Source organism: Poeciliopsis prolifica, unplaced genomic scaffold (assembly GCF_027474105.1).
Source record: "Poeciliopsis prolifica strain line A6 unplaced genomic scaffold, Auburn_PproV2 SCAFFOLD003, whole genome shotgun sequence".
Classification (NCBI taxonomy): domain Eukaryota; kingdom Metazoa; phylum Chordata; class Actinopteri; order Cyprinodontiformes; family Poeciliidae; genus Poeciliopsis; species Poeciliopsis prolifica.
Window position 1 is genome coordinate 663,748 of NW_026562378.1, and position 26,255 is coordinate 690,002.

At 38.2% G+C, this 26,255-nt stretch overlaps 2 protein-coding genes across 7 annotated transcripts in view; one reads left to right on the top strand and one right to left on the bottom strand.

Moving 5' to 3' along the window:
* The window catches only part of cntn4 (contactin 4), a 199,033-nt gene extending 184,822 nt beyond the window's left edge, over positions 1 to 14,211 (top strand). Inside the window, exons 16-23 of the mRNA XM_055026948.1 lie at positions 653 to 802; positions 1,358 to 1,428; positions 4,347 to 4,581; positions 6,335 to 6,450; positions 7,388 to 7,574; positions 8,502 to 8,614; positions 8,699 to 8,867; positions 9,788 to 14,211. Of these exons, the coding sequence (XP_054882923.1) occupies positions 653 to 802; positions 1,358 to 1,428; positions 4,347 to 4,581; positions 6,335 to 6,450; positions 7,388 to 7,574; positions 8,502 to 8,614; positions 8,699 to 8,867; positions 9,788 to 9,879 (1,133 nt within the window). The 3' untranslated portion in view covers positions 9,880 to 14,211. The remainder of the gene's footprint in view (positions 1 to 652; positions 803 to 1,357; positions 1,429 to 4,346; positions 4,582 to 6,334; positions 6,451 to 7,387; positions 7,575 to 8,501; positions 8,615 to 8,698; positions 8,868 to 9,787) is intronic.
* A 1,134-nt stretch (positions 14,212 to 15,345) lies between these two features.
* The window catches only part of LOC129353494 (protein 4.1-like), a 95,796-nt gene continuing 84,886 nt past the window's right edge, over positions 15,346 to 26,255 (bottom strand). For all 6 annotated transcript variants that reach the window (XM_055022851.1, XM_055022858.1, XM_055022863.1 and 3 more), the window contains 5 exons: positions 22,797 to 22,856; positions 21,150 to 21,245; positions 20,093 to 20,173; positions 19,889 to 20,002; positions 15,346 to 18,918 (listed from right to left, as the gene is read on the bottom strand). In XM_055022851.1, coding sequence (XP_054878826.1) covers positions 18,913 to 18,918; positions 19,889 to 20,002; positions 20,093 to 20,173; positions 21,150 to 21,245; positions 22,797 to 22,856 — 357 coding nt within the window. In that variant the 3' untranslated portion in view covers positions 15,346 to 18,912. The remainder of the gene's footprint in view (positions 18,919 to 19,888; positions 20,003 to 20,092; positions 20,174 to 21,149; positions 21,246 to 22,796; positions 22,857 to 26,255) is intronic.

The window sequence follows — 26,255 nt, forward strand, 5'->3', positions numbered from 1 at the left end:
GGGACTCTTACTATTCATGCATTATCGGTATAATGTGCTTTTATCCTACACCTTATACCCTCCTTTATTGATAGAATTTTTTTTTGATGGACTCTCTGAGTATCTGAGATACTCTTCCTGGACTCTTAATCTGCAGTCCCTCATTCATATATTAAAGAACACGTTAAACACTGTAGGTGGAGAAAGATATTGTTACCTTTAATGCATTCGTCTCTATTTACACAAAATATCCATTGTCTTGTGGTAATTGCACACATTTCACACAGATCTTACAAAATCATGCTAGATTTTGGGATTACATTTCTGTGTAATTTCTCATGTATCTGCAGGATTTATTTGTTCCTTCCACTTTAAAGCTGTGCATTACTACTTGTTCCATAAAATTCTCCAAAAAAGCAGAAAGGGATGAGCTTCGCACATGTTGTTAGCTGCAGATGCATCCTTTGGTACAAAGGAACAAGTGTAAAGAATTGCTGCAATTGCATTTAGGCATTTCATAAAAAATAAAATAAAATATTTGATTATTTACATCTTTCTGTGCATTTTTGGTATTACATAAAAAAAAGATTTAAATGTTCAAATGAAAAATCTTCAGATTGTGCCATTTTCTTTTCGCTGGTTTTAACTGGAGGCGCTCTGTGTTTTCTGCCAGTTCCTGAGGTGGTTGGGGGCCACCAGCTGACCGCTGCTGTAACAGAGCTGAGCCCTTGGGTGGAGTACGAGTTCCGAGTTCTGGCAAGCAACAGAGTTGGGACCGGCGAGCCCAGCAAGCCCTCCAAACAAGCGAGGACGAAGAGCACAAGTATGTTCTGCTTCAGGAAAGTGTCTCAGTGTAGGCCCAGTAAAACATGAGAACATGTGGTTTGATAAATTGGACTAAAAGTTATATATTGTTTTGAGAAATGATCAAAAACAGTTGGAAAAGACAGATGTCAGAAAGCTTTGAAGCAAGAAAATTACTTTCCTAATTTATTTAATTTTATTTTATTTCATAATATGTGTCCAAAAAAAGTGATACATTTTAAATGCAAACAGTTGAAGTTAGTTGAAAATCTATTTGTGGACTGAATGTTGTGTTTTCAGAACTATATTGAACTTCTATGAAGATAACCTATTTTAAAAGTCCTTATCATAAATGAAACTGTTGATGCATGCAGAACTAACCCATTTTTAAAAGGAACTAACTATTTTCCAATGTTTTGCTGCTTTTCCTGCGTCTTGTATTGTTGCTGGACTCCTCGGCTGCAGAAAGTTTCCGTTGTTTACTGTTTAAAGAAAATAAAAAAAAACAGAGAAAATGTAGAAGTTTTTTTTCAGAGTTCCAAGGTGGCTGAGCCGATCTGTTTTCCCCCCACAGCTCCGAAGGTCACACCGGCTAATGTGAGCGGAGGAGGAGGCAGTCGCTCCGAATTAGTCATCACATGGGAGGTAAGCAAGCTCTCTCAGGAATCCTCTCACCCATGGAGGAGGCCGCCAGACGCCATTACTCTCTTTGGGTGCCGGCCCCCGTTTCATTAATAACAAGTGAACGGCCTAATGTATGACGTTTCATTTTTAAGAACACAGAGGCAATAACTGCAGCTGTCATCCCTGAGGGGGGGGAGGGTAGAAAAATGCTTTTGAGGTTTCAAAAGCATTTAAAGCAAAATAATTAAAGTCATAGTTTGTTCAAAGTCACAACTTTTTGTTTCTAGATGATTTTCCTTTCGCGTCTTGCCTTTGTGTTTCATCAGCTGGTATTCAAATTGCTTCTGTTTATTCAGCACAAAGAATCAGTGCCGATGTTTCCAAACACAAAAGCTCCATCATAGTAAAATATCTGCTTTACAAAGCTGCCCGTCGTCAACTAGGGAAATTCTTTTTCCTTTTTACCCGGAAGGAGGGATGAAAAGTTGCTTGACTTAAATTTTGGGGTCTAAAATGAATGGAAGTAAATACAATGTCCTAATGTGTTCACACTACAAGCTTGTAGGTACATGTGTGCTTTTTTAGTTGTCCTAATTAGGACCATTTTTGGCATATTTTCTAACCCTCTGAATAGCAATGGGCCTTTGGTGGACCAAATTCCAGTTCTTGATACAGCAGGCTACCTTGTTTAGTTATGGTTGGTTTATGTCTACATGTAGAGATAGGCATAAACGCTGTTACTAAAATGAATGGAAATCTCTATAGATCTCTTACATAAATAACTAATATAATTTTTATTTCTACCTCTGCATTATTTACAAATCAGGAGTTTATTTTCTTACATATGTTTCTTTGTACCTATTCAAAAACTCTGGAGATCCTTTTGTAAACTACAATATGTGAAAAAAGGTGTTCAATAAAAATGACAATAATGATTAGTCGTCGATACCAGGTGCTAATATAGACCAGAATAGAATAGGAAATAAACACCAAATTCAGGTGTGCAAGCAACAAAATAACAGGTGAGTCAAAACATCCAGATTTACATCAAGGTGAAAAAATATAAAACAGAATGTTGGTCTGCTGAGGAGATTGAGGAAGAGCTCGGTTCAGTTTAGTAAATGTGAGTTTGTAACAACTTAGTCTCCGACTTGAAAAATAAGGCAGTAGCTCATTAATCAAACAGAAAGATTAAAAGCATCATTAACTGTAATCTAGTTGAATTTACATTTAAATCGATTGTGTTTTAATGACAAAATAATTAAAGTGACAACACTTTGATTTACAAAGTTTAGTTTAGTTACTAGAAAAAGAAAACGGGATCAAAAATATATGTTTTTTCTTTTACTACTTTAACTGGTTGTCCAGGAGGGTCTGATATCTTCCTTCATAATATTTTTTTACCAGAACTTCTCTGAAAGGTTATTAAATTATCTGTTTGTGTTTTGGTCTTCCTGTTTGATTTTTTTCCCCCACTTAGCAGCAAAAATACAGTATTGATCTTTTTTGAATTGAGAAAATTCCCCTAATTTAAGTTTTGAATTGCTAACCATCTGTATTATGAAACCAAGGGACCTGCCTACATTAAACTTAATCTAAGCAGAATATACAGCTCAAGGTCAGATTCTTTCAAATCACGCAGTGATTCTCCAAACATGTCTGACAGAATGAGTCAGTGTGGTATCATAATATGTGCATTAAGTTAAGATATGAAATGTCTTCTTGACTAAACATTCAACAGTTAGAGTAGCAGTGTTATAACAAAATTATTGGTATTGTTGTTACAGTGGCAACAACAGTAATTCACCCATTACAAGTTTTTCTTTTCAACAATTGAAGCAGTTTTGTCATTATCTGTGACAATAAAAGGACATAGAGATCAAAACATTCACATGTTGTATTCAAGCAAGAGGTCACAACAATAAAAAGGAACTTATAAAATTATTAACACAATCAGAGAACAGATTAACAAATTTTTGATCAAGTGTGTAAAGCTTTTAGTTTTATATAATCAATGGAAATCAAAGTCAAGAATCTTAGCAGATGCAGTATATAGTATAAAATTACATCTAAAATCATCTTGCTTCATTTGTTTGAACATAGCAAATGAAAGAACAATTAATCAAACTATAATCTGCAATACATAAAAACATAGGTAAATAAGAATAACAAGAATTTGACAGACACACACAACTTAACCATAAACGAACTTAAGGCAAGAAGTCTTTTGGTTTTATGCACATCTTAAGGAAAATAAATCTACATTTGATTCACTTATTGAAGTTTTAAAAATGTTTTGTACCTGAATTTCACCGACAAACTCTGGAAGCTGAAAACAAGCTTCTAGGTCATCATAGCTAACTTAAAGAGTCCTAACACAGAGCCCTGAGGGACACCTCATGTTTATCATCTCACATTGAAAGTCACTTTATTTACAAACCTTATATGCTTGGTAAATTCAGGGCAGTGCAAAGATAAACTATCTAAATTAAATTGAAATTCTTTTACACAAAATGATCCTAAAAGATAAAAATATGGCCAAAGGTTCTAAAATACTTTTAGAGCATCAGAGCGTGTGTTTTCACATAACCTTTCCAAAAATCACGTTTTTTTAAAAGTCTGTACCCTTTAGCGGGGTTTAGTGGGTTGGTTTACTTAGCAGAACAAAGTCTGCAGCTCTGAATGTCCAGGTCTTGTTGTCAGAGTGGGTCTGAGTTTACGTTATGACGCTGAGTGCTCTGTGCCGTGTAATGGATGTGTGCAGTAAAAGCTCAGCCATGTTCAGCAGGTTCCATCTGAAGCCAGGCGCTGCCTTTAAATGACCCCCTCTACTCTCACCCTGTATTTTTTTTTCAAATCATGCAGAGTAAACAAAGTGAAAGCTTATTAACAGTGTTTAGAGCGGATGTTCAGATGGGTTGTTGTGTGTTTGCTTGCAGCCTGTTCCAGAGGAGCTGCAGAACGGGCCGGGGTTCGGCTACGTGGTGGCGTTCCGACCTCATGGAGCCACGGGCTGGATGCAGGCCGCCGTGCCGTCCCCAGAGGCATCCCGATACATCTTTAAAAATGAGAGCATCCAGCCTTTCTCGCCTTTCCATGTAAAGGTTGGCGTTTACAACAACGAGGGGGAGGGTCCGTTTGGACCGGTTACCACCATCTACTCTGCTGAGGAAGGTGTGTACAAGGACTCCTTTCACTCAGGCCAAATGGAACAGACACCAGTCAGGGTTCTTGCTGGATCTCAAAAAGGCTAAAATTTTTATTTAAAAAAACAACATAATATGTGAATTTAAGTAGTCTTACGAACACCCAGATTTTCATCCAAAGTCTTAAATTTTATTTTGTCGAGTCTTAATATTTTATTTTTGATTATTCTGGAGAACCTACTGTCCTATAACTGGTTCCCTGGAAGCAGAACTCGGTGCTAAATGGGATTAGCTCAGGCATATTTAGGATGAGTTTGTATGCAGGCCTGCAAAACTGTTGATTGTTTTAGTGCTGATAATTGAATCTCTTTTATTTAATAAACTTGGATCTTCTTTCATAACTGAATTGATAACGATAATAAGGTTTCTTTGTTAACATGTTAATGTGAATCCTTTGTGTTGGCCTTAACTTGCATTCATAATGGTCTTAAAAGTCACTGAATCCTGCAAGAACCACAAAAGTTCAAAGATAGGCATGTGTTGTTATTATTGTTCTGTTATATGAACAGCAAAAACACTGTGAACTGCTTTCCATACACACTTAGATTTTCTCATTGGCGCTGCTTGGATGAATAATCTGAGCGGACGCCAAGCTGTGGTCCAGTGAGCTCCAAAATGTTTCACATCTCAAAAATAATCAAATGATTTACTGAATTAATCCCTATTTAATTCATGACTCATGATGATTTGGAACATTAATAATGAATAAATGGGATCTTTTTTTTTCTTTTTTATTCCTGATGCTCACTGTGAACTTGCGATTGCTTCATGCTCAACACATCATTACTTAATAAATGCTCATTCACTCTTTCATAAAACAACACAATATAACTCCAAGTAAATCAAACTTCTGTGAAATCAAACTGTCCACTTAGAAAGCAACACTGATTGACAATCAATATCACCTGCTGTTGTGCAAATGGAATAGACAACAGGTGGAAATTATTTTCATATTTATTTCATTCATTCAGATCTAGGATGTGTTATTTGAGTGTTCCTTTTATTTTTTTGAGCAGTGTATATATATATATATGGGTTGTATAATATTGATCTAAATTGTGCATACTCCACAATTTTACTAATGAACTTGAAATAATCCTTTTCTGTGTTAAATAGGGAGTACTACACAATTTCTAACAAAATCAAATTAATAAAGAGTAAAGGACACATGAGGGCAAATGGCAACATTCAGACAAAACAAAGACATGAGTGAAGGCGATGACATCACAGGGCCATGAAGCCACGTTGCTCAGTGTCCCGGCAGAAGTCCGGGAGGCTGATGTTATTCTTCCTGGGCAACTCTCAGCTCCATAACTCCATGGATTACAGAAGGGTTGAGGGTTTACATATCTTCAAGGAGATTAGAAATATGCAGCCCATCCAAGGCAACAAGGGGAAAGCCAATTCAGATACAGATACCTGTGCCCAGTCTTGTCGAGAAAATTTGATCAATTGTTTTGAGAGACCAATTGACCAGATCCATAATTTGTAGATTTAGAAGAGGTGCACAAAAAGGCTCCATAAACTACACACACTACTCTAGCTCTTTCTCTTTCAGCATGTTGACTACTTGACCCCGCTTCCATCTTGTTTTAATGTTCCCAATAGAGGAAGGAAACAACTTTGCAACTCTTTGGATGTTTCCTCTTCAAAGCTAACTGTCACTCCTCAAATCTTTTTTTATATATATATAAATATATATATTTATATGATAACTCCAGAGCCTGGCCGACCTCCCACCAGGATCCGCGCCAAGAGCCTCTCTGCGTCCGAGATGGAAGTGTCATGGAAGGCTCTGCCCTGGAATGCCAGCAAGCGGCGAGTGTTGGGCTATGAGGTGAGGCCCGGTCCGCTGGACATGTGTGTGTGTGCGCGTGTGTGTGCGGGTGTGTGTGTGTGTGCATGTGAGCGTGCACAGCGACCGGCACTGCTGAATCTTGTTCTCCTCTATTATTGATGAGCATTTCAGGCTCCTGCACCTTGGGCATGTGAGATAATAGCTTGCTGCATGCATAACGGTGGAGCCCAGTCCCCAGCCTGTGGGTTTAAGTGTGTTTCTTTTGTTGTTTACCTAAGTAGTGCAACGGGGCCTGATTAGAGTAGCGATGCAACATTCTGAGCGACACAGCGTTAATTCTAATCCACACAACAAGCAGTTTCAGACAGCAGCTTCAAGCTCACTTTGTTCATATCTTTTTTGTTATTATCATTATTGAAATCAAGGCCCTGAAAAAAAATCATTATTTTGTTTGCATGAATTAAGACAACTATTTAAAAAAATTAACCAACAGTTTGTATTTATAGCATTTTTCAGCTATAAAGGAATCCTTTGGTCGTCCTTTATTTGATTGTTTTCCTCTATTGCACTCTTTCACAGTATAAAATAATGTTTTCTAAATGATATATGATGTTCTAAAATTGATTTAATATGTAAGCACGTGTTTTGATATTAGGTAATATGGAAGAACTTCTCTCTTATCAAACAAGTACATTATCTAAAATGATCATTTTGAAACATTGTCTTTTTATGCGTGTGTTTTTTATTTTTATTTTTTATTGATTTATTAGAAAGAAAGCATCCAAACCACATCCTGTGCGGTGACATGCTGCTGTTTTCAGATCGTTGCACATCTTCCCTGCGGTCGAGTTCACATGTCCCTGTTTTCAGTTCGCTCTCTGCTGTGGCAGCAGAAAGCTTTTAGGGTGCGCTCACCATCTGCCCCCTGCTCTGTCCCCTGCTCTGTCCCCTGCTCTGTCCCCTGTTTGTCTTTCAGCTCAGGTACTGGAGTAGAGGCGAACGGGAGGAAACGGCCAGCGTGAAGAGAACCTCTGGGAATCAGACGTCCAGCGTCATCGGTGGCTTAAGAGGAAGCACGGCGTATCACATCTCAGTGAGGGCCTACAACACGGCCGGAACGGGCCCCCCCAGCACCACCGTCAATGTGACCACCAAAAAACCACGCAAGTACCACACTTAGTCTGAGCTCTGCAGACTAATCATCAGCATGAATGTCATGTTCTCTGGTGAAAGTTTTTTAAATTTCTGACTAATTTTGTATTTTAAAAATGACATACTTTTCCATAATCAGATTTCCATGTTTTTTGAGCAGTTTTTCAAACATTCTTGACATTTGAATGCAAAAAATGTCTGGAAAAAGTCCATGGATCTATTTCTCTATAATATTTGGTGGTAATGATTCCCCAGCAAGTTGTACTTTCATTAAACAGTTAATGTGCTTCTGTTGTTCATAAACATATCAAACACTGGGGGCCACAGCTAGCTAAAATGTTACATGCACTAGCGCTAAAGCATTAGCGCTCAAGTGCTAACAACATGATAGTTAGAAGTTGAATTTTTGCATGTATTTGTTTATTTAATACCTCAGTCATTTTTTTCTTTGTAACTCACTCATTTGCTTGTGGTTTGCTCAATAAGGTTTTGAGGGGGAAAGGAGAATATGAGGAGAGGAAATGGAACTGCTTCAGAAACAGTCTTTACACTAAAGTCTAACAATGCCTAGCCAAAGCGTTAACTCATAGAAACTTTATTGAGCTAAATCTCAATAAAGTTTACTTGGTAGTTCATTTACTTGGAACTACCAAGTAAATGAGCTCTTTAGAATTTATCTGGAACAATTTGTTTCAGGGAAGCTAGGTGTGCTAAACGTTAGCAAAAGGACTTTGCAAAAAGGTAACTCTGCTATTAGCGTATTAGCGGAATCTAAATTCGTAAATTCAAATATGTGAACCCAATTCTTCACTGGAGATTTTTTTTTAAATCCCAAAAGGATCATGCTACTGATGGGTGGATGTGAATGTCTGACTCACTTTGCTCAGTAGGAATGTCAAGCCTTTGCTTGAGGTTTAATGTGGCGTCTTTCCTGGCAGCTCCCAGCCAGCCTCCAGTTAAAGTCATGTGGAACACCTCAAACTCCAAGATCATCCTGAACTGGGAGCACGTCAAAGCCCTGGAGAACGAGTCCGAAGTGACTGGTTACAAAGTGAGCACTTTGCTCTTTCACTTCATCAGAAACTTCTTCCTGTTGCCATGGCGCGCCCAACTCTCCACTTAATCTCATCTGCAGGTGCTCTACAAGAAGAATCGTCACAGCCGGCCCAGCGTCATGGAAACCAACACCACCTCAGTGGAGCTTGCTCTTCCCACCGACGAGGATTATATCATCCAGATAAAGCCGTTTGGAGAGGGAGGGGACGGCAGCAGCAGCAAGCAGATCACCATCCCCAAGATACCAGGTCAATAAAGAGCTAGCTACTGCTGGTGCTATCCAGCTAGCCAGTCCCACGTGGCCCATTGCTCGTGTTATTGTCAGAACACTTCCACCATTGTCTTGTCCAGATGAAGCCAGAGTAGGAGGAAAATGACCTCAGGTTTAATGCATCACCTCCCGAAAGTGTTTGTATATCTTGAACATTTCCTGATTGTGTCAATGTACAATCACTACTTTGTATTTTTTTTCACAATATTATTTAATAAACCAGCACATTAAGGGTATTAGAGTGAATGAGGCTAAGTATAAACTTTTTCCACTGTAAAAATAGAAAATCATGTTTTAATATGTGGCACAGTAAAGGAAAAGGAAAATACAAAAGAAGTTGATCTATCCCATAAAATCACAAATGATGCTTGTGGCTGTACATAAGCTTATCACAATAAGCAACTAATGAATTAACCGCATGATAGATTAAAATAAGCACAATAATTTTCATTCTCATGATTAATATTTTTTGAAGGGCAATTTTGGTTACAGAGTTTCTTGATCCATTTTATGTATGGCTCCTGTTTTGTGTTGGTTTTATATTTCTCTTTTCTTTTGTTCACTGCTTTTGATCGTTGTGTTTTAGTCTGGATATTTAGAATATCTTCCGGTGCCAGAGGTGTGTACAAAATTAATGTTTATTAATTTTGTTTGAGAGGGCAAAATTGCATTATTATGCCATTATGAATATTTTACTTGGAAATGAAAACAACAGTATTATTGCTCATAGAAATAATTTCTAGGACAATTTATTGTCTAGCAAAAGGTGCTATCATCCTTGGTTGTACTGTGACAAAATGCGCTGAAGCAATTTGAATTCTTATTTGTAGATGAAAGTGATTTTTTTCCCCAGTATGGATCTAACTAACATCCTTTCTGCTCTCTCTTCCCCTCCAGGCCCCAACGCGGTGGGCTCGGCCTCCAAGGTCTCCACGCTGTCGGCCCTCAGCACAATAGCTCTGTCTTTCACAGCCCGAACATCTTTATGACAAATGGCTTACAGCAGACGTTGCATCTAACGTGGAGACAGGTATCGGGTGGGAACACAAACGCAGCCCACTCCGGTGTAACTAGACCCATTCATTTAGATTTTAGCGGCAGAGGGAAGACACTGACGTAAAAATGTCCAAGCACTCCATGGAGAGGACAGAGAAGGAATCCCTGTCAGCAGGCCAGGTGGAGGAGATTGACCGATGTCGTGACTATGTTGTTACCAAAGCAGCTTTCATAAAAGAAAAGTAAAGAAAAAGTCTTATATGCATCTTTTTGTATGACATGTTGAGCTTTTATAGATTTTTGTTTTCTTAATGGGTTTGTAGATGACCTTGGCTTCAGGGGTGAGAATAGTTCAATGCATGGAAAATGGCATTGTCCTGTTTTACAGTCTGAAAGTGAAGAACATGATTCAACAGATCCCCATCTGTCTTCTAAGATAAAACACAACTTATAACTTTGATATTTTCTGCATTCCAGAGTATTTATGACAGTCTTTTCATAATGAAAGCACAGCATTAGTGCTATACCAGTTTCCATAAAGTTACTATCGAAATGGAAAAAAACAAAAAAGGTAAATCCTCAAATCCCCAGATACAAACACTCTCTTGAAATGAGATGGAGTGCACTTTCTTTTTTCAAAGACTATATATAAAATCGTGCCCAGTTCACATTTTGGGCTGAGGTGTCACTTTTTCAGTGTAAAGAGAAGAGTAGCATCAGAATGTGAATGCTAATACTTCATCACCTCATAATCAGTAGCAAGCTGCAAAAAAGCTAAGGCTAGCTTAAAATGATGGGAATAAACGACTTCAGCTGCTGCAGAGTGAAAACATAAACAATTATTCCTCTGTTACTCAAATGGCACAAACATTAGCCTCTGAAATGATACACTCACTGTAATCATTTCTTCTGCTCAGAACAGCTTCAGAAGCCCAGCTGAAAATCAAATGTAGAGTTATTACAGGTTCTGACATTTTTTGTCTTTGCTGCTGTGGCCGCTGTCAGACTGTTGTTCAGTTTGGTGTCCTGTAATAACAGAGTTATATTATTGTAATTGTAAACATAAATTGGAATTAATCAAATTAATTAATTGAGACTAAATCTGTGAGTCAAACTTGGAGGATAACTATATTTTAAAGCTGGTTCTGTGTTTAGTGACTAACCGTTTCAAATAAACTGTGTACCGTTTCTGATACAAAGAATGGTCAAATATGATGGTCAGAGATATGTCAGAAGCTTGTTCATTGTAGCAGTCTTGATTAGGGGCTTTTATGTAGGGTTCTGTTGAGATGTGATCATTTCTGACTGATAACTCAGCTGAGGGAGAAGAGTCTCATCAGTTTAGTTGGTATTCTTCGATGTCCCAGCACTGCATTCAAACTGCTGAACTAATTTGCCCCAGACCACCTAAAATGGTCTGAGAGAAACCATCCTGAAAACATTTGGATTGCATTTCCACCCGTCATTGGGTACGATCAGATATCTTCGGGCCGGGTTAATGCCACATCTGAAGTTCACAGTTTCCTCTTTGATTAAACAGAGATTGGTTTCCCAGCTAACACCTAGAGTCATCAAAGCAGAGGCCTGGTTGGTCATTGCTGCTTAGCAGAACCCCACTTCAAAAACCCACTTCAAAGAACTATTCCTTTTTAAGTTTTTGGTGTCAGAAGTGACATCCAAGATACGAACGTTTTCAGGACTGCTTTTATGAGCGTAACCTGTCACTCAAAGGAGTTCTGCTAAGATTAATAAGGAACTTGGTCTTAAAGTCTGAGGTCTAAGCTGTTAAGAGGTGAAGAGAGAGACTATCTCAAGATTTTTTTAAATTATTTTTAATGCCAAATCTTCATTTGTTTATTCTCACAGTGCTGCAGAAGATTTGGGTATTCATATACTGTGATAAGAATTTTAGAAGTTCAAATCTTGTTTGCCATCTTTTCTTATGTTTACAGACAAAACGTCCACCTGGGTTGTGAACCTTCAATGCACTATTTGTTCCCCTTAAAGATTAACTAGTTATTAGCTAATTTAATCCAAAAAAAAAGGTTGAGCTGCCATAATTTGGAGCCAGTCCAAGCATTGGGCATGCAGAGGTGGGTGAATCCTGATCAAGGCAGAACTAGACAGGAAATGTTATTCCAGCATTGCTACAATATTTGAGTAGCAATTGCATAAAGTCCATCACTGCGGTGCAGTATGTGAGTCATTCTGAAGTTCCATCATTTATGTCAAGGAATTATTTTCAGGATAAGACATGAATCTAGATGAGGCTTAAGTAATTCATGTATTTATTTATGTATTTATTTATTTAAATCAGCATTTATTAATACATTATTAAAACTCATAGAAAACTCACAAAGTTATGGAGTTATGGAATAACTAAATAATTCACTGAACCACAAATGATGCGTTTTGGATAGAAATGATTATGGTGATTTTTACCTCTTTGAGCATCTAGTCTTTAAGACTATCAAGTCAAAGTCCAAGTAACAGCTAAGTGGCAGAATAAAAAAAACTGAGAAATACGAGTTGTTGCCATTTTAAAAAGATAGTTCAGATATTTTGAAGAGAAGTTTTATGATGATGTTATCAGAAAAAACAACCTCAGTGGTGAAAGTCTGAGACTTCATGCTCCCATACAGGACGGCATGCAGATTGTGTTCTGTGAGCCACGCAGGACGGTTGTGATTTCATAGTTGAGCGTATCGATTGCCTCCATTCCTCCTGACAAATTCCTTCATTTCCCACAATCCACATGGATACTAATTGGCGTAATGAGCTATTTTGGCGCCTAGTCTCATGTCTTCCCCTTCCTAGGTTAGTGAGGCACAGAATGGTGGTGTAGCATCCATGACTACTGTTCACGCCAAATCCCAACCTTAGCAGCTCATTGCTGCCCACAAAACGTTTCAATGTTCCCCGCCAAGCATTTTACAGCGCCACACCAAGTGCAGTCGTAAAATGCTCCTTTGCGGAGAGACGTGTCCGGCATACGTCTGCTTTGAGTCAACCTCCAGAGTGTGGGAACCTCTAGTCTAGCTGACCCGTGTTAGCCGACTTGAGCCACTGAAAACAACTCGATCTGAAGCTGCCAATATCAATGGTATACAAAGCTTCCATTTAATATTGACTTACAACTAACAGTTAAGTTGTTTCTGTTTTCCCAGCTGAACAATGTCTACAGGAAGTCAGAGCATTGTAGGCTACATCTGCTAAAAGTGGTGTTCACTATGTGGGGATATTACAGCAGGTTGTCACCTAGATAACTGCATGAGACATGCGTCTCTGTGCCTTTGTACTTGTCCACAAATCTTTCCAAAAGATTGCCGATCAGGGTCGATACAAACAACTTCATTTTCCAAAGAAAACATCACAAACTTAACAGCAGTTTCTAATCAAATTATAGATGTTTAATATCTGCTTATATTAGTGTTGGATTCCACAAATCTGGTCATTTTTAGTGTGAGATGCTAAAACAAACATAATCTTCCATCTTCTCTAATTTCTTCTCTTTACTACAAACCGCAATTTAATTTCTGTCTACGACATGTACTATTGTTCATAGGTTTGTAGAAATTCTTTAAAGATGATGAATCAACCAATGTGACAGACATTGGAGACTCCAGCTTCAGCACATTTTCAGTCCCCATCTTCAAACACCAGAAACCTGATGAAATGTTTAGACAAATCCTGATGACAAAGGTTGGAAAAGCTTGCAGTGGAGGGCCTCTCTCCAGGGCCCTCCACCTCGGCCCCCTGAGCTCCACTGATTGCAGGATCCTCGAGGCTGTCTCTCATGCCCCTCATTCTTTCAGTTAGCCCTGTGTCTAGAGCTCTTCTTTGCCTTCTGTGTGCCTCATCATATGTTCAGAATCCTCAGGTCCTTAAAGAGCCTTAACTTATCGCGAGAATATCAAATTGCATAGAACTTTGCAGCAGCGGCGTTCAAGCGCAGGTGAAACGACATCAAACACTGTTAGGTTTGGGTTGGGAGGAGGAAGAGGGAAGCAACATCCTTTGTCGACGTTACTGAGGTTCAAAATGGGCAATTTATGAGACCAGGTGTGTTTTTTAGGTGGATGTTCTGAGTAAAGGACAATGCTGCTGATTTTTTCCTTTCTCCATCGTCTCCTGATGCCATGTGGGACTGCCACGCTACTCAGAGAACGCTGCGGTCTCATTGTAGCTTGTAATCCAGTTAAGTAGTTTGTAGTACTTTGAAGGGAAATGTACTGTTAGCTACTGGGGATCATGCATCAAGAAATGTGTAAAATACAGTTTTGTACACTTCAGATCATTTATATGAAAATAAACCTTTCTAAAGAGATGATTTACTCTGTTTTTATGTAAACAACTCTTGTTTCATACTGTAGTTAACTGTTGCTCAGCATGACTGTACTCATTGTCTCTCTACTGTCCATCCGCAAAGAGACTGATGCATGTGAGGTCCATGCATCCAGCAGGTCTCTGTATGCTGAACCATTAACAGCCCTGTGTCTATGCTTTGTCTAAGTCGGCCCTTCAGAGATGTACTGCTTTGACTCTCCGTATGCGCTCTGCAGGAGGCGTCCCTCTGTTGCTGTTTGTTGTTTATACCGTGTGAATAAAGATAACTGATTTATAGAACAACACTAAGCTGTGGGTCTCTTAATACCAACATAGAGGAAGAGCTTGGTGCAAAATCTACTGCAATGGTTTAGTTTTGGAGCTGATCTCTAACATCATGGAACGATGTACAGTTGGAACGTTCAATCGACCAGCTGTTCATCGAAGGTGAAGTGAAAGTCAGCGATGCCCAACTATTTATCTAGCTAACTGCATAAATAGCAATTGAGACAAATGGGTAGCTGTCTGTTTATCTAGATAAACTTGTTTAACTTCTTCTCAGGAGTTTAAACTAGATAAATGGATATCTGCCTGTTTACCAACATATAGCTACACAGACAGGCAGATAGCAGATCAAAGTAATCTTAACTCATTCTTTAATCTTTTTTTGTGTGAAGCAAGTTATTCATATTCATGACAAAGTGATAAAATCAGGTTTTCCTCACTTTATGAAAGACTGTCATTGAAAATAACACATTGACTTTTTTTTCACTTTCACATCAGTTTCTTTATGTTTCACCTGTTTAGTGCATTTGCTGTTTGTAGTGAAACAAACAAAGGAGTGATGTTTCAATTATTCCAAAATACCTTTTAAACTATTCAGAGCAATTAGCCTGAGATGTGCAGACATCTTGGTCTGCTATCAGGCTTCCATTAGCTCTGCATCCTGCAAAGAATGGAATGCCACGTCATTTATTATTTATGTCTTCTCGGAATGAAGTCATGTCATGTTTTTCATATTCTGTCACATTGGAAAAACAATGTACTTCATTAGGAGTTTATGTGAGAAAAACCAACACAAGTATGGAAACGTAATCAAATATGGAGAAATTTAAGACGTTCACTGTTCAGTATACAATCAGTCCCCCTCTAGTTTTATTTTGAAACAATAATGACAAAAATCCTCTTACAGCAAAAATAAAAATAAAAATTGAAAAAACAGAAAGTGTTTGCATTTCCTGCAAAAACCTTGTTTCTTATGGGGTTGCAGCAAACTTGGGTACATACAATTATTTTCATTGAAAGGGTAACCTAAATCCTGATATATTTTTTTGTACAGAATTGGCTAAAGTGTGTTATATATATTTTTTCCTATTGATACTCAGAAAAATGCAGTTATTTTTAATCCCTTGCTTGTTTAGCTCCAGAAAAGTCACTAGATGGCAGCAAGACCTTAGGAATGTTTGATCTGCTGCTCTGCAGTCGTTTTGCTAATGTTAAATGTAATAGATTTCATAAGAAGTCAGCATATGTAATGAAAACACATAGTTCCCCTCATTGTAAAAGCCGAGACACAGTTTGAATCATAGTGACACATTTATTTATGCAGGTTTGTTTCCTGTCGAAACTGAATGCAAACACAGCACATACACACCACCAAGCACTAGGGGAATGTAGAGCAAACGGCAGTGGAGAACTGAAGGTGGAGGCTGAACGGTACAGCGGTTTGATGGCCTTCGCTGAGAGTGAACCTCCTGATCCAGGATCTGAACTGCCAGTTTTAACAAAACGCTGAATTCTGAATCGTCTCTTGTCCACTTTCTAAACTCAGTTGCTCTTTCTGGTTCACTTTGTTTAATCTCGGATGCTTTCAGCTGATGAGTGCTCCCATAAAATCAACTCCAAAACTTAAGGCACCCATTTTGTGTTCTTATCACTATTGCACCTTTGACCGTTAGATTATCACTTTCTGATCCATTTCATTTACACAAAGAATCTGGACCTTCGTCAGTTTGACTTCCCAATGCCTTCGCTGAACTCGGCAGCGGTTTCTCCAGCGCTTGGCAGAAGCAAAGTGCTCTCACAACAGTCCAGTGTCATGTGACCGATAGAAAATAAAACAGTAAAATAGAATATACAAGTCAGCAGGTTTAGAACCTCGTTTCCACAGACACGTCTACAGCAGGTCAGCAGTTTCGGGCGGGGATGATGAAAACGGTCACACGTGTTGGGGAATCTCCTCGCTCCACAGCTGTGTCTCATCACTAGGTTTTGGTTACGCTTCGGTTCATGTGAGGGTTCACAGTTTTCTCCCTTCAGAGGACAGAGGATGGGAAAGATGGCGGCTTATTGCAGAACCTCAGAAGCTGTGCGCCACGTCGCCTCGGCTGACAGTGGCACAGACTTAGAGGGCTAATAGGGGTAGTGGCGCCTCCGAGGGGGTTTTCATGTCTGATTTGTGATGCATAGTTTAGTATTAAAGGTCACTCAGAACATATGGATATGTGTGACAGGGCATCTTTATATGCGCTCACCTTTTCCTGTCTGGTTAGACCCTTTTTGCTGCATCACGGCCACAGCACTCTGAACTCTGCAGATGTGTTCAAATGTGAGAGAGTTCTATGGGGTTGAATACTTTTGCGCTGTGTTGTATCTTTGGGAAGGACAGGGGGCGGCCATGTTTACAGCTCCTTTCAAGCAAAAGTCCAAAGTCACATCATCACTGGAGAATTAATCCAACAGAAAGCAAAGAGATCAGAATTAATCTGGCGCTTTTCAACTTTCCAGGGAGTGTTTAAATAATATGATCCAAAACTGGAAGTTATTTTAAACATCACATTCGCTACTGTTATTTAACACACCTCTGATTAATATTCTCCTACCAGGACTTGGAATTGCGTCCGCTATTCATTATTGTACAAGCTTAGCAGAATAAACATGGTAGGGAATCCGCTAAAGAGTAACATATTTATCATAGGATATAACCAGAACATAATGCATACTGGACAGACACAACACTTTCAATTAATGCTAGTTTTGTCTAAAAAAAAAAAAAAAAGAAAACCCAGAGAATTTAAATAAATGTGGACCAAATTTAGACATAGCTGGAGAGAAGTAGCACACACACCCCCAAATTGCAGGTAACCTGGAGGAAAAGCCTTTTTTTTGTTGCATTTCACATAACCAAAACATTTCATACTGGACACACACGAGACTTTTAATTAATGCTCATTTTGAGCCATGAAATATGAGAAATTAAATAAATATGGTCAAACATTAAGGGATCTCAGCTGGCAATTAGTAGCACACGCCTCCAAATTGTGCATCACCTGTAGGAAGAGGCTGCTTTGAGCTGTAGTTCAACAAAAATTTGATTACAGAAAAACAACTTACAGCAAACTGTTTACCCACTGTCTTCGGTGGATATGCTAACTAGCCTTATGTTGTGGTGAACCAGCTGTAGCATAGCAGAGAGCAAGAGGGAGGGGTTGAGCACGAGAGTGAAAGCTAAAGACAGCTTTCTTAGTGAGACAGGCATGGATCAGTATGGATGGGACTGACTGAATATGACAGCATCGTGGGAAAAGTTTAAAGTTGTAAAGTATTTAAGTTATTTTTTAAAAACAAAATCAGATTTATAAAAGTAATGAATTGTTCTGCATTAGTTTCCAAAATGGTCATTTCTGCAAATGTGCGCCAGGAGGCTGAAATGTAAAGTATTTGACTCTGTTAAATCATAATGGTGGAAAATTTCAGTTTTTTTTTCAAACTGTAAAATTTTAAAACCTTTTGTAGCTTTATAACCGGCCCATGAATCGCGACGTCTCTTTAAGATGCGCTAACCTCCAGTGTATCAGCATCGAGACAAGCCAAGGAGAACAAAAGAGGTCACTGCAATATTAAAAAAAAACACAAGAAGTTCAGGTTAAACCAAAGTCAAGTAAGTAAAAAGTAAAAATATACCATCAAATTTGTAAAACTTAGAACATGTAATATTTATATTAAAAATTCCTCTACAAATCCTAAGATGGTGAGCAGCGCTGCCTTTGTTGCCGTCACCTAAAGCTAAACAGTCATGTTGGTTCCCAGACGCTGGACCAGAACCAGCAGCCCAATCAACCGTCAGCGTTTCTATGGGCTGCATCTCTGCAGAGCTTTAATATGTGTTCTCATTCCCTCTGCTATTATTATTTGACTCATGCAGATTATAATCATCTGATATAATTCATAAACAGGCAAACACTCAACATAAATTAGATCCTCTATAGGTAAAAATGTAAAAAGCTAATAAGACAGCAGTTTGTTGAACCGAAGCGAGGAGGAGGAAGTGACGGCAGACGTTCAAATAGCAAGCAGTTCCATTTCTGAGGTGGTGGGGGTGTCCGATTCGATGCTGAATCTTCCAAACTGAAGATGGTTTTCCATTCTTGAAGGAGCTGGGGGGCTTGATGATCCTGGAGGGGGATAGGGGTGAGTGAGGGGTGTCCAGGCTGGGTCACAGTTGGTTTAGTCTAAGAGGACAGGAGGGGAGATCTGCTGCTTCATGGAAGGCAGTTTGTTCAGGTGTCTGTGTGTCACAGAGGGAGGGGCCGGGGGGCAGAAGGGTGGTGGCATGCTGCTTGGTGGGGCAGGAGATTCTCTGCAGGAGGGTCCTTTCCTGCCTCCTGACCCCTCATCTGAGATGCCATCATGTCCTGGGATCAGGACTGCAGAGAGACAAAAATGAAGAACCTGAAAAACTGAGTGGAAGGTTTTGGACAGTGTTTGATGTTTTCTGTGATTCGCTCTAACTAGCCTTATGTTGAGGTGAACCAGCTGTAGCATAGTAGAGAGAAGATTAACAACACTAAGACCCTCCTCCTTAGCTCTGATTGGTTGTTTTTGATTGAATGGTGCATTTCTGCTGATAGTACTGGAAGCACTCCGAAAAATGAGAGCAGTTTGGGTTTTTTTCACAGATTATCTGTCTTATTTTACACTGTTGCGACTTCATGATCATATTTTTATACAATATATTTTTTACAAACATTACACAATTCGGCTTTTATACAAATTTTAAATTGTAATTTAACTCCTTGAAATTGGCGCCTTTACTAAGGCGCCGCCTTTGTTAAACTGTTTACAAAAGTTCTTCGGAACACAGGACTGAAAAGTAGCTTGCAGAATGAGGTCAGAAGACTCACAGTTCCACCAAGTGTTTTCTAATTGCTGCTGCCACTAGTCTGAAGGAGCTGAGGAGGGGAGTCACAGGAAGTCTCAAAGGAGGAGCTTTGTGGAAATAGGTGGAGCTTTGGCACAACCAAGGTTAGACACCCCTGCCCTGAATGGTTGTCTTGGGGTAGGAGTTCAGAAGTTTCTTACTTCTTCCTACTCCTTTTTGAGCATGTTAGGATTAATGTGGTACAAAAAATGTGTCTTCTTTTGCAATCCTTGTTCATGTGTTATTTTATACAGATCATGCTATCATGTTCAAAATAAATAAATAGAAAATGTAGATTAAAGGATTTCTCAAACATGCATAATAGAATCAAGGAAACACTGCAGGTATGTTTTTGATGAGGGAATAGCATTATGAAAAGTTGAATTTACATAATACTGCCCCTTTTTCTGTAACAATGGGAAAAAAGATGGGTGGAATATTTAGACGACAGAACAGAAGAAGTAAAGATGGTCTACCTCTGCTCTCCGCTGCTCCTCTGTGGGAGACTCTGTTTCCCTGATGACCACTGCTTTTGTCACCAACATGTCAGGATGCTGCTGCTTGGCCTCCTGGATCGCCATGGCGAGCGCCTGGAGCCAGAGAAACCCCAGCACACCAATCAGCATCCTCCAGCACTTTCAGGCACACAGAGCAGATATCTCCAGGTCTCAGTCTCTCACCTGATGCTGGTCCACATCGTCGTCTCCTGTGATTATGATCCTCTTCTCGATTCTGGTCTCTGAGTAGCCTCCTTTCACAGTCTGGAGTGCAGAGAACCACAAAGTCAGTCAAAATACAACATCACAATTAATGAAAACTATTCAACCCCCTTTTAGGCTTTTGCATATTTTGCAGATTACAACCACAAACTGGAATGTATTTTCCATTAAAATATGCATAAAACTTTAACCATATTCCCCTAATGTCAAAAAAACTATTTCACAATTGCGAGACCATAATCTTCATCTTCTTTGTTATTTCTGCCTGTAGTAACATCCGGTTAGTGATCACATGTCTTAGGATGCAAAAAAAGTGTTTTCACTGCCGTTTTGCAGAGTACATTAATTTTGACATGGCCAAAAAGTACCTCATCCTAGCGCAAAAGCTTATCAAAAAACATGATTTCTTTTTTCTTTTTTTTTTTTAATTATCATGTTTCCATTGAGCAAATTTATTTTGGGGATTCCGGTCTGTGCAATTATATGGTAAATGGAAACACATTTCATGTCTCAAGTCAAGTTCATTTGACTTTACACCTCACCCTGAAAACATGGTGGTGGCAGCATCATGCCAGTAGAAATTTTAAAAATGAACATCTCACATTTCACATTTCTATTTGTAAAAAATCTTTGAAATCAATCCATTTTCTTTCTTTTATTTTGTACACCACACCACTTAGGTGTGTCATTGTTTCTTGAAACATTTGAACGTGATGTGACAAAATGTGACAAAGTTCAAAATGTTGACTTTGTGTCCTGCCCCACCAATTCATGTCATGTTTTAAATATTTAAACACATCATTTTCTTTTGAGAGCTCAAAACAAATCCTCATTGTTTATTCTTCAAGCAGAATTACAAACGGGTGAAATTATGTAATTATGAATAGCGGCTTGACGTAACAACTGTATCCTGTGTTATCTATGAAACAGATTGCCATTTCATTTCAGAGAAGAACTGTTTCACTGTGATAAAGGTTCAGTAATTGAACTGAAACTGAGGAAACAAACACAGCGTTACCTTGGTAACTTGTGTCGTGGTTGCTGATGTGATGCTTTCAGCTGTGATGGTCAGAGGGGACACAACAGACTCCCTCCCTTGCGGACTGGCTTTTACCTGCAGCGCAGTAATTACAGAGCAGTCAGACCTACATATTCAACTGTCATGCAAAACATCTGCTAGCCAAAAATGATAACATCTGTTATATAATCAGCTGATGTGGTTCACTTTCACACTACACTGTCAAACAAAATAAACCCTTTGAGAAGCCTGTTCCCCTCCTCGCCTGTGGGGGCGTTCCTCCTAGAACCACTGAAGGAAACAATGCTAGAACCACAGAGGAAGACACAGCACAACTTCCTTTTTTATAAAATTTAGACAAAAATGTGGGCATGTGATTCAGATTGTGCTAAAATTGTGACAGAACAGCCAGAAAAGAAGCTGAAAAATGTACTTTTTAGAAAGCTCATTCACGTCATGCGAGTTGTGATGATGACTGACAGTGTGATGGTATTAATCCAGCGTATACAAGATGATCCATTGATGGGGAATTCCAAATCAGTTGCTGAAGTTAAGGCTTTAGCAGTGCTGGGCTAATTTTTCTTTTAGCGCTGAAGTGATTTTGCTAACCACAAAGATTTTGTGCACCTATCTGGCCCAAATTAAAATTTTCAGATCAAATCCAGTGCTAACTTAATTCATTTTCTTGTAATCTTTCAGTTGAATAAAGTGTGTAAGTTTTGGTTATCCACTATTAGTAATTCTACAAATAGGTAGATGTTTTCAAAGAAACAAAAAATGCATAAAGTAAATGAAGGACAACATATGACGTTGTAATGAAATGGTTGAATTTAGTGCAATAGAATTAGCTTCCTCTCAAAACCATATTGACATAGCACTTTAGCATTAGCGAAACCCAAACACAGCCCCTTTTAGACTTGCACTGCTAATTGGATTAGTTGTTAGCCTTGCTTTAGCTTCCAGAACACAATTGTAAGTAAACAAAGAAGAGGGTCAGGTTGACTCAGGAACTGATTTTGTTTTAGAATTTACATAATTTAAAATATTAAGCAATTATAACATACTGTATATGTTACTTAATACAGCTGATGGCCCACTAACTCACTAGAGTTCAGCTTAGTTTAAAGTCAGTCAGTTTGTATCACCTAATCTATCTATAACTAGATAGATTAGGTCTCTAAGATATTTAGATTTTTTTCTCCAGTTCCAACCTCATGTCCAAATATTCTCACTTTTTGGTCCTACAACACCAAAGTCAAACCCAAGGCTTTAAATTGTCCATCTGGATGTTTGGTTTTCATGTTTTACATATTCTTAAATGTGTGTGTGTGTATGTGTGTGTATCCCCTTTTTGTTAAAAGTGATGGTTTCAACAAATAGCAGAAGTAATTGAAGGTAAAGACAAGCGATTGCTCAAAAACAGAACAATTATGCAAAACAATGTGTTAGCTCAAAGTCATTCAAGCATTTATTTGTTGAAATTCATGACCAGAGTCATTATGGTGACAGTAAGCAACAATTGTGTAGCTCACATGAGGTGATTCCTTTGGACACTCGCTCCAATAAAGGTCAAGACTACAGCAGAGGCAGCGCACATACACATAAATTACTGTCAATGTGATGGATGTCCTCTACAAAGACACTTACAGGGGAGCCATTTTCTTTGGGAGCAGCAGGAGTTTCCTGGGAGCTGACAGCTGCAGGGCTCTGAAAGGGAGAGAAAGAAGTGGCTCTGATGAAGGCTTTTTACCAGCACCATGACTGCGCCATGCAAAATGAACAACACTGAAGGACTTGTTTGTTCTCCAAAGACCAGCGCTGATTGTGCAAAAATACATAAAGAAATGAATAATCTGGTCAACATCTAATGATGAAGGGTAGTATATGAATTATATGTATAGTTTTTGTGTCTTTCTATGATTTATTTAAATTATGTAGTGATGCTTTGTTGAGCCGATGGGGAGTATTACAATTTGATGAACTAGTAAAATTTAAGACTGCACAAACAAAATATGAACCCAGATTCTAAAAAACATTCAGAATCTGTTTAAGAAATAAGGTGGGAGATTTGATCCGAGATGGAGATATAACAGAAAAAAAAAAATATATATATATTACTATTATAAGTATATATATATTTATAAGTATATATATATATATATACTTATAAATAGTAGATAATTCTTACAACAAAATCTCTTTTTTATATGTCAAAATAATGTTTAAATGAATTTTGCCAGTTTCAGGTCAAAGTCTTTCCAAAATAACAAAAATAAATCTTGTTTCTGCCATGGATCTATAAGCTTCAGGTGAGCAGCTATTAAGGTTACCTCGGGTCGATACTTGGTGATTTTGGATTGTCAGGTTCTGGGAAATGAAAGGTTTCTAAATGATGCACTATGTTTCACAGATGGTTGGAAGGCTGAGTTCAAAACTTTATGCAAACCTTTTTCCCCCTTTTTATTGTGAACTGTTGATAATGAGACTATTATATCAAAGCTGCACAAAGTTAAGACAGAGTTTGACTCTAAATGGCGGTGCTGTCTTATGCTGGTGTACTCTGCAAAATATAAGTTAATCTAATTATGTTAAGGAATTCTCTTATAAAAAGAGAAAAAAAAATAATTTTAACATAAATCACAAGAAGCCTGATACAAAACAAACTCCAAATGTTTCAAATGTCTAAAGCTCTGTCTTAGGTTTATTGAGATGTGTACATTTTCAAGACAACTAATGTAAAAAAAGGCTGCCTTTAATCTGGAAAGTCCTGTAAAGTGCTGGTAGTTGTTAATGAGCGAGGTGTTTAAATCTCACCAAACATATTTCAGTACATCTAAAAAAAACTTAAACTATTGTGGAAAAGTGCAATATTTCTCACCAGAAATCTCAGAAAATGAAACTCATATATTATGTAGAATATATGAGTAGAATATGTCACCCACAGGCTTTGATTCTTGTAATTTTGATGATTATAATTTATGGAGAATTGAGATGATTTTTTTTGTAACACTTAATGTTTATGCTGTGCAAAAACATGACGTTTTTATCTTTTTTCCTTTTATTTACTCTTCAAAACGTTGCCTGCAGAAATTCAACGGATGTTAAATGGTTGCTTTGTGTCTACAGACAAAGCAACCAGAACTAGATCTAGACAAATGACTATTAGCCAATCACACTGCACTCCTTTTTTCAAGAGTCAAACAGTTAGCTAGTGAATGCAGCTTCCTCGACACACTGGTGTCACAAAATCAAAGGAGAGTAATTTGATTAGGTAAAAGTCATAATTCTGACTTCGAACTCAAAATATTCTAATTCTGTGTTAATAATTGTCAAAATCCAAATGAATAATCAAAAATTCTTAAGTTAGCCAGATGTAAATTATGTTGCTAGCATATGAAAACAATAGCAGCTATTTCTTTCTTGTACTTATCCTCACTGAAAACCTACCCGAATTTTTGTTGGGTAGATTTGAGTTTTAAGATTAGATTTGTCTGATGATTTAAACTGAATTCTGAGAGACAGTGAGAATTCTGAGCTTAAAGTCAGAATTTTGCATTCAATATCAAATTAATAACTTGCTTCCTGTAAAGTGGGTTTAGAAAACCACTTTAAAAATGAAATATTACTGTAATGTTACTATTACAGGAAGAAGTTGGAATTTTGAGATATAAACCTGAATTCTGAGGGAAAAAAAGCTGAATTTTGATATTAAACAGTATAAAAATTAAATGAACATTTATTATTTTAAAAGTCAAAATTCAGAGAAAATCCTTTTTTTTTGTCTTTTTTCAGTGTACCTAAATCATCTTTTGTACATGTGAAGGGTTCTGAAGAGTTCAAGTTCAGACCCTGTTTTGCTATTTGTTATGTATCTAGATTAAGTGAAAATGCCGACATCATAAAACTTTAACCTAAAATGAAATCATATTAATTCTCCTTGTTGTGTTATAATAGTAAAAATATATGATGTATTTGTGGACAGAAGTTTGACTGTGTGATCTACTCAGGCTGTTGTAACGTCCACAAACAACTGATCTTTGTGAAATACCTCCCTCTGCTGGCCACCCGACGTTACTGTAGATCTTTATCTGCCTATAGATTATCTCATCCTCCATTTACTGTGCGCGCGTGCGCGCAGAGCACTCAGCTCACTCCGCCAACCTTAAAGCAATGACTCAGCACTGATGTGGCTCTTCAAAGGGTCCCTCTCTCCATCATCTCCTGAGCACATCCACACCATTAGCTTGAATGGCTAAAGAGCCTGGCCCTGATTACATTTTAATAAGGCACCTGCGGGACAGCCGGTCCGCGCGCACTGCTCTGCTTCCGGAGATGAATGGCAGTCGCAGCTGCTTTCATCCCTCTCATTAATATACTGTCAATACTTTAATCATGCCTTAATGATTCTATTACGCTCCCCATTTCTTTGGGAACATGGCTGCCGTGTCAATGAGCTCCCAGGAAGAGGAAGAAAAAAAGCTATTCTTTCGATAAAGTCCCAGACTTCCACCTAACGCGTCACGCAGCAGTCCTCGCCTGATTGGTTTACTGATGCGAACTGACCTCAGCAGCTTTAACCCTGCCCAAAGCCTAGTGTTGAAGATTTCATTTATAAAATATGTCAGTCATAAATTTATTATTAGAAAAGTAGCACTGTGCAAAACAACTTTCAATTATTAAGGCACAGTTCAAAAATAATTTCTATGTACATTGTGAAGTATTGAGAGGTAAAGCAAAATAAAAGTTTTTCTCCATGTCCATTAGGGCCCTCTGTAGTGTTTAGATCATCCACCATTCTTTTTATTTTATTGATTTCATTTTGGGGAAATAATAATTGAGTTTCTTGACATAGTTTTAGTGACAACCAGAGTTACACTCAAGTGCTGACAATATTCTGAACCACTGAAGTCAGACAAACATGCAAAAAGAATAGAAAGTCATGAAGGGTGGTGCTTTCTCCCTTCCCTGTATGCTCAAAAAATCAAAAATACAACCGTTTTCTGAACAGTAAACACAGCATTATCCAAACCATTAGGGATTACATGTTCATCTGTTATATAAAATCTGAATAGTGGATGTAGAAGGAGAAAATGTAAAAAGGTTCAA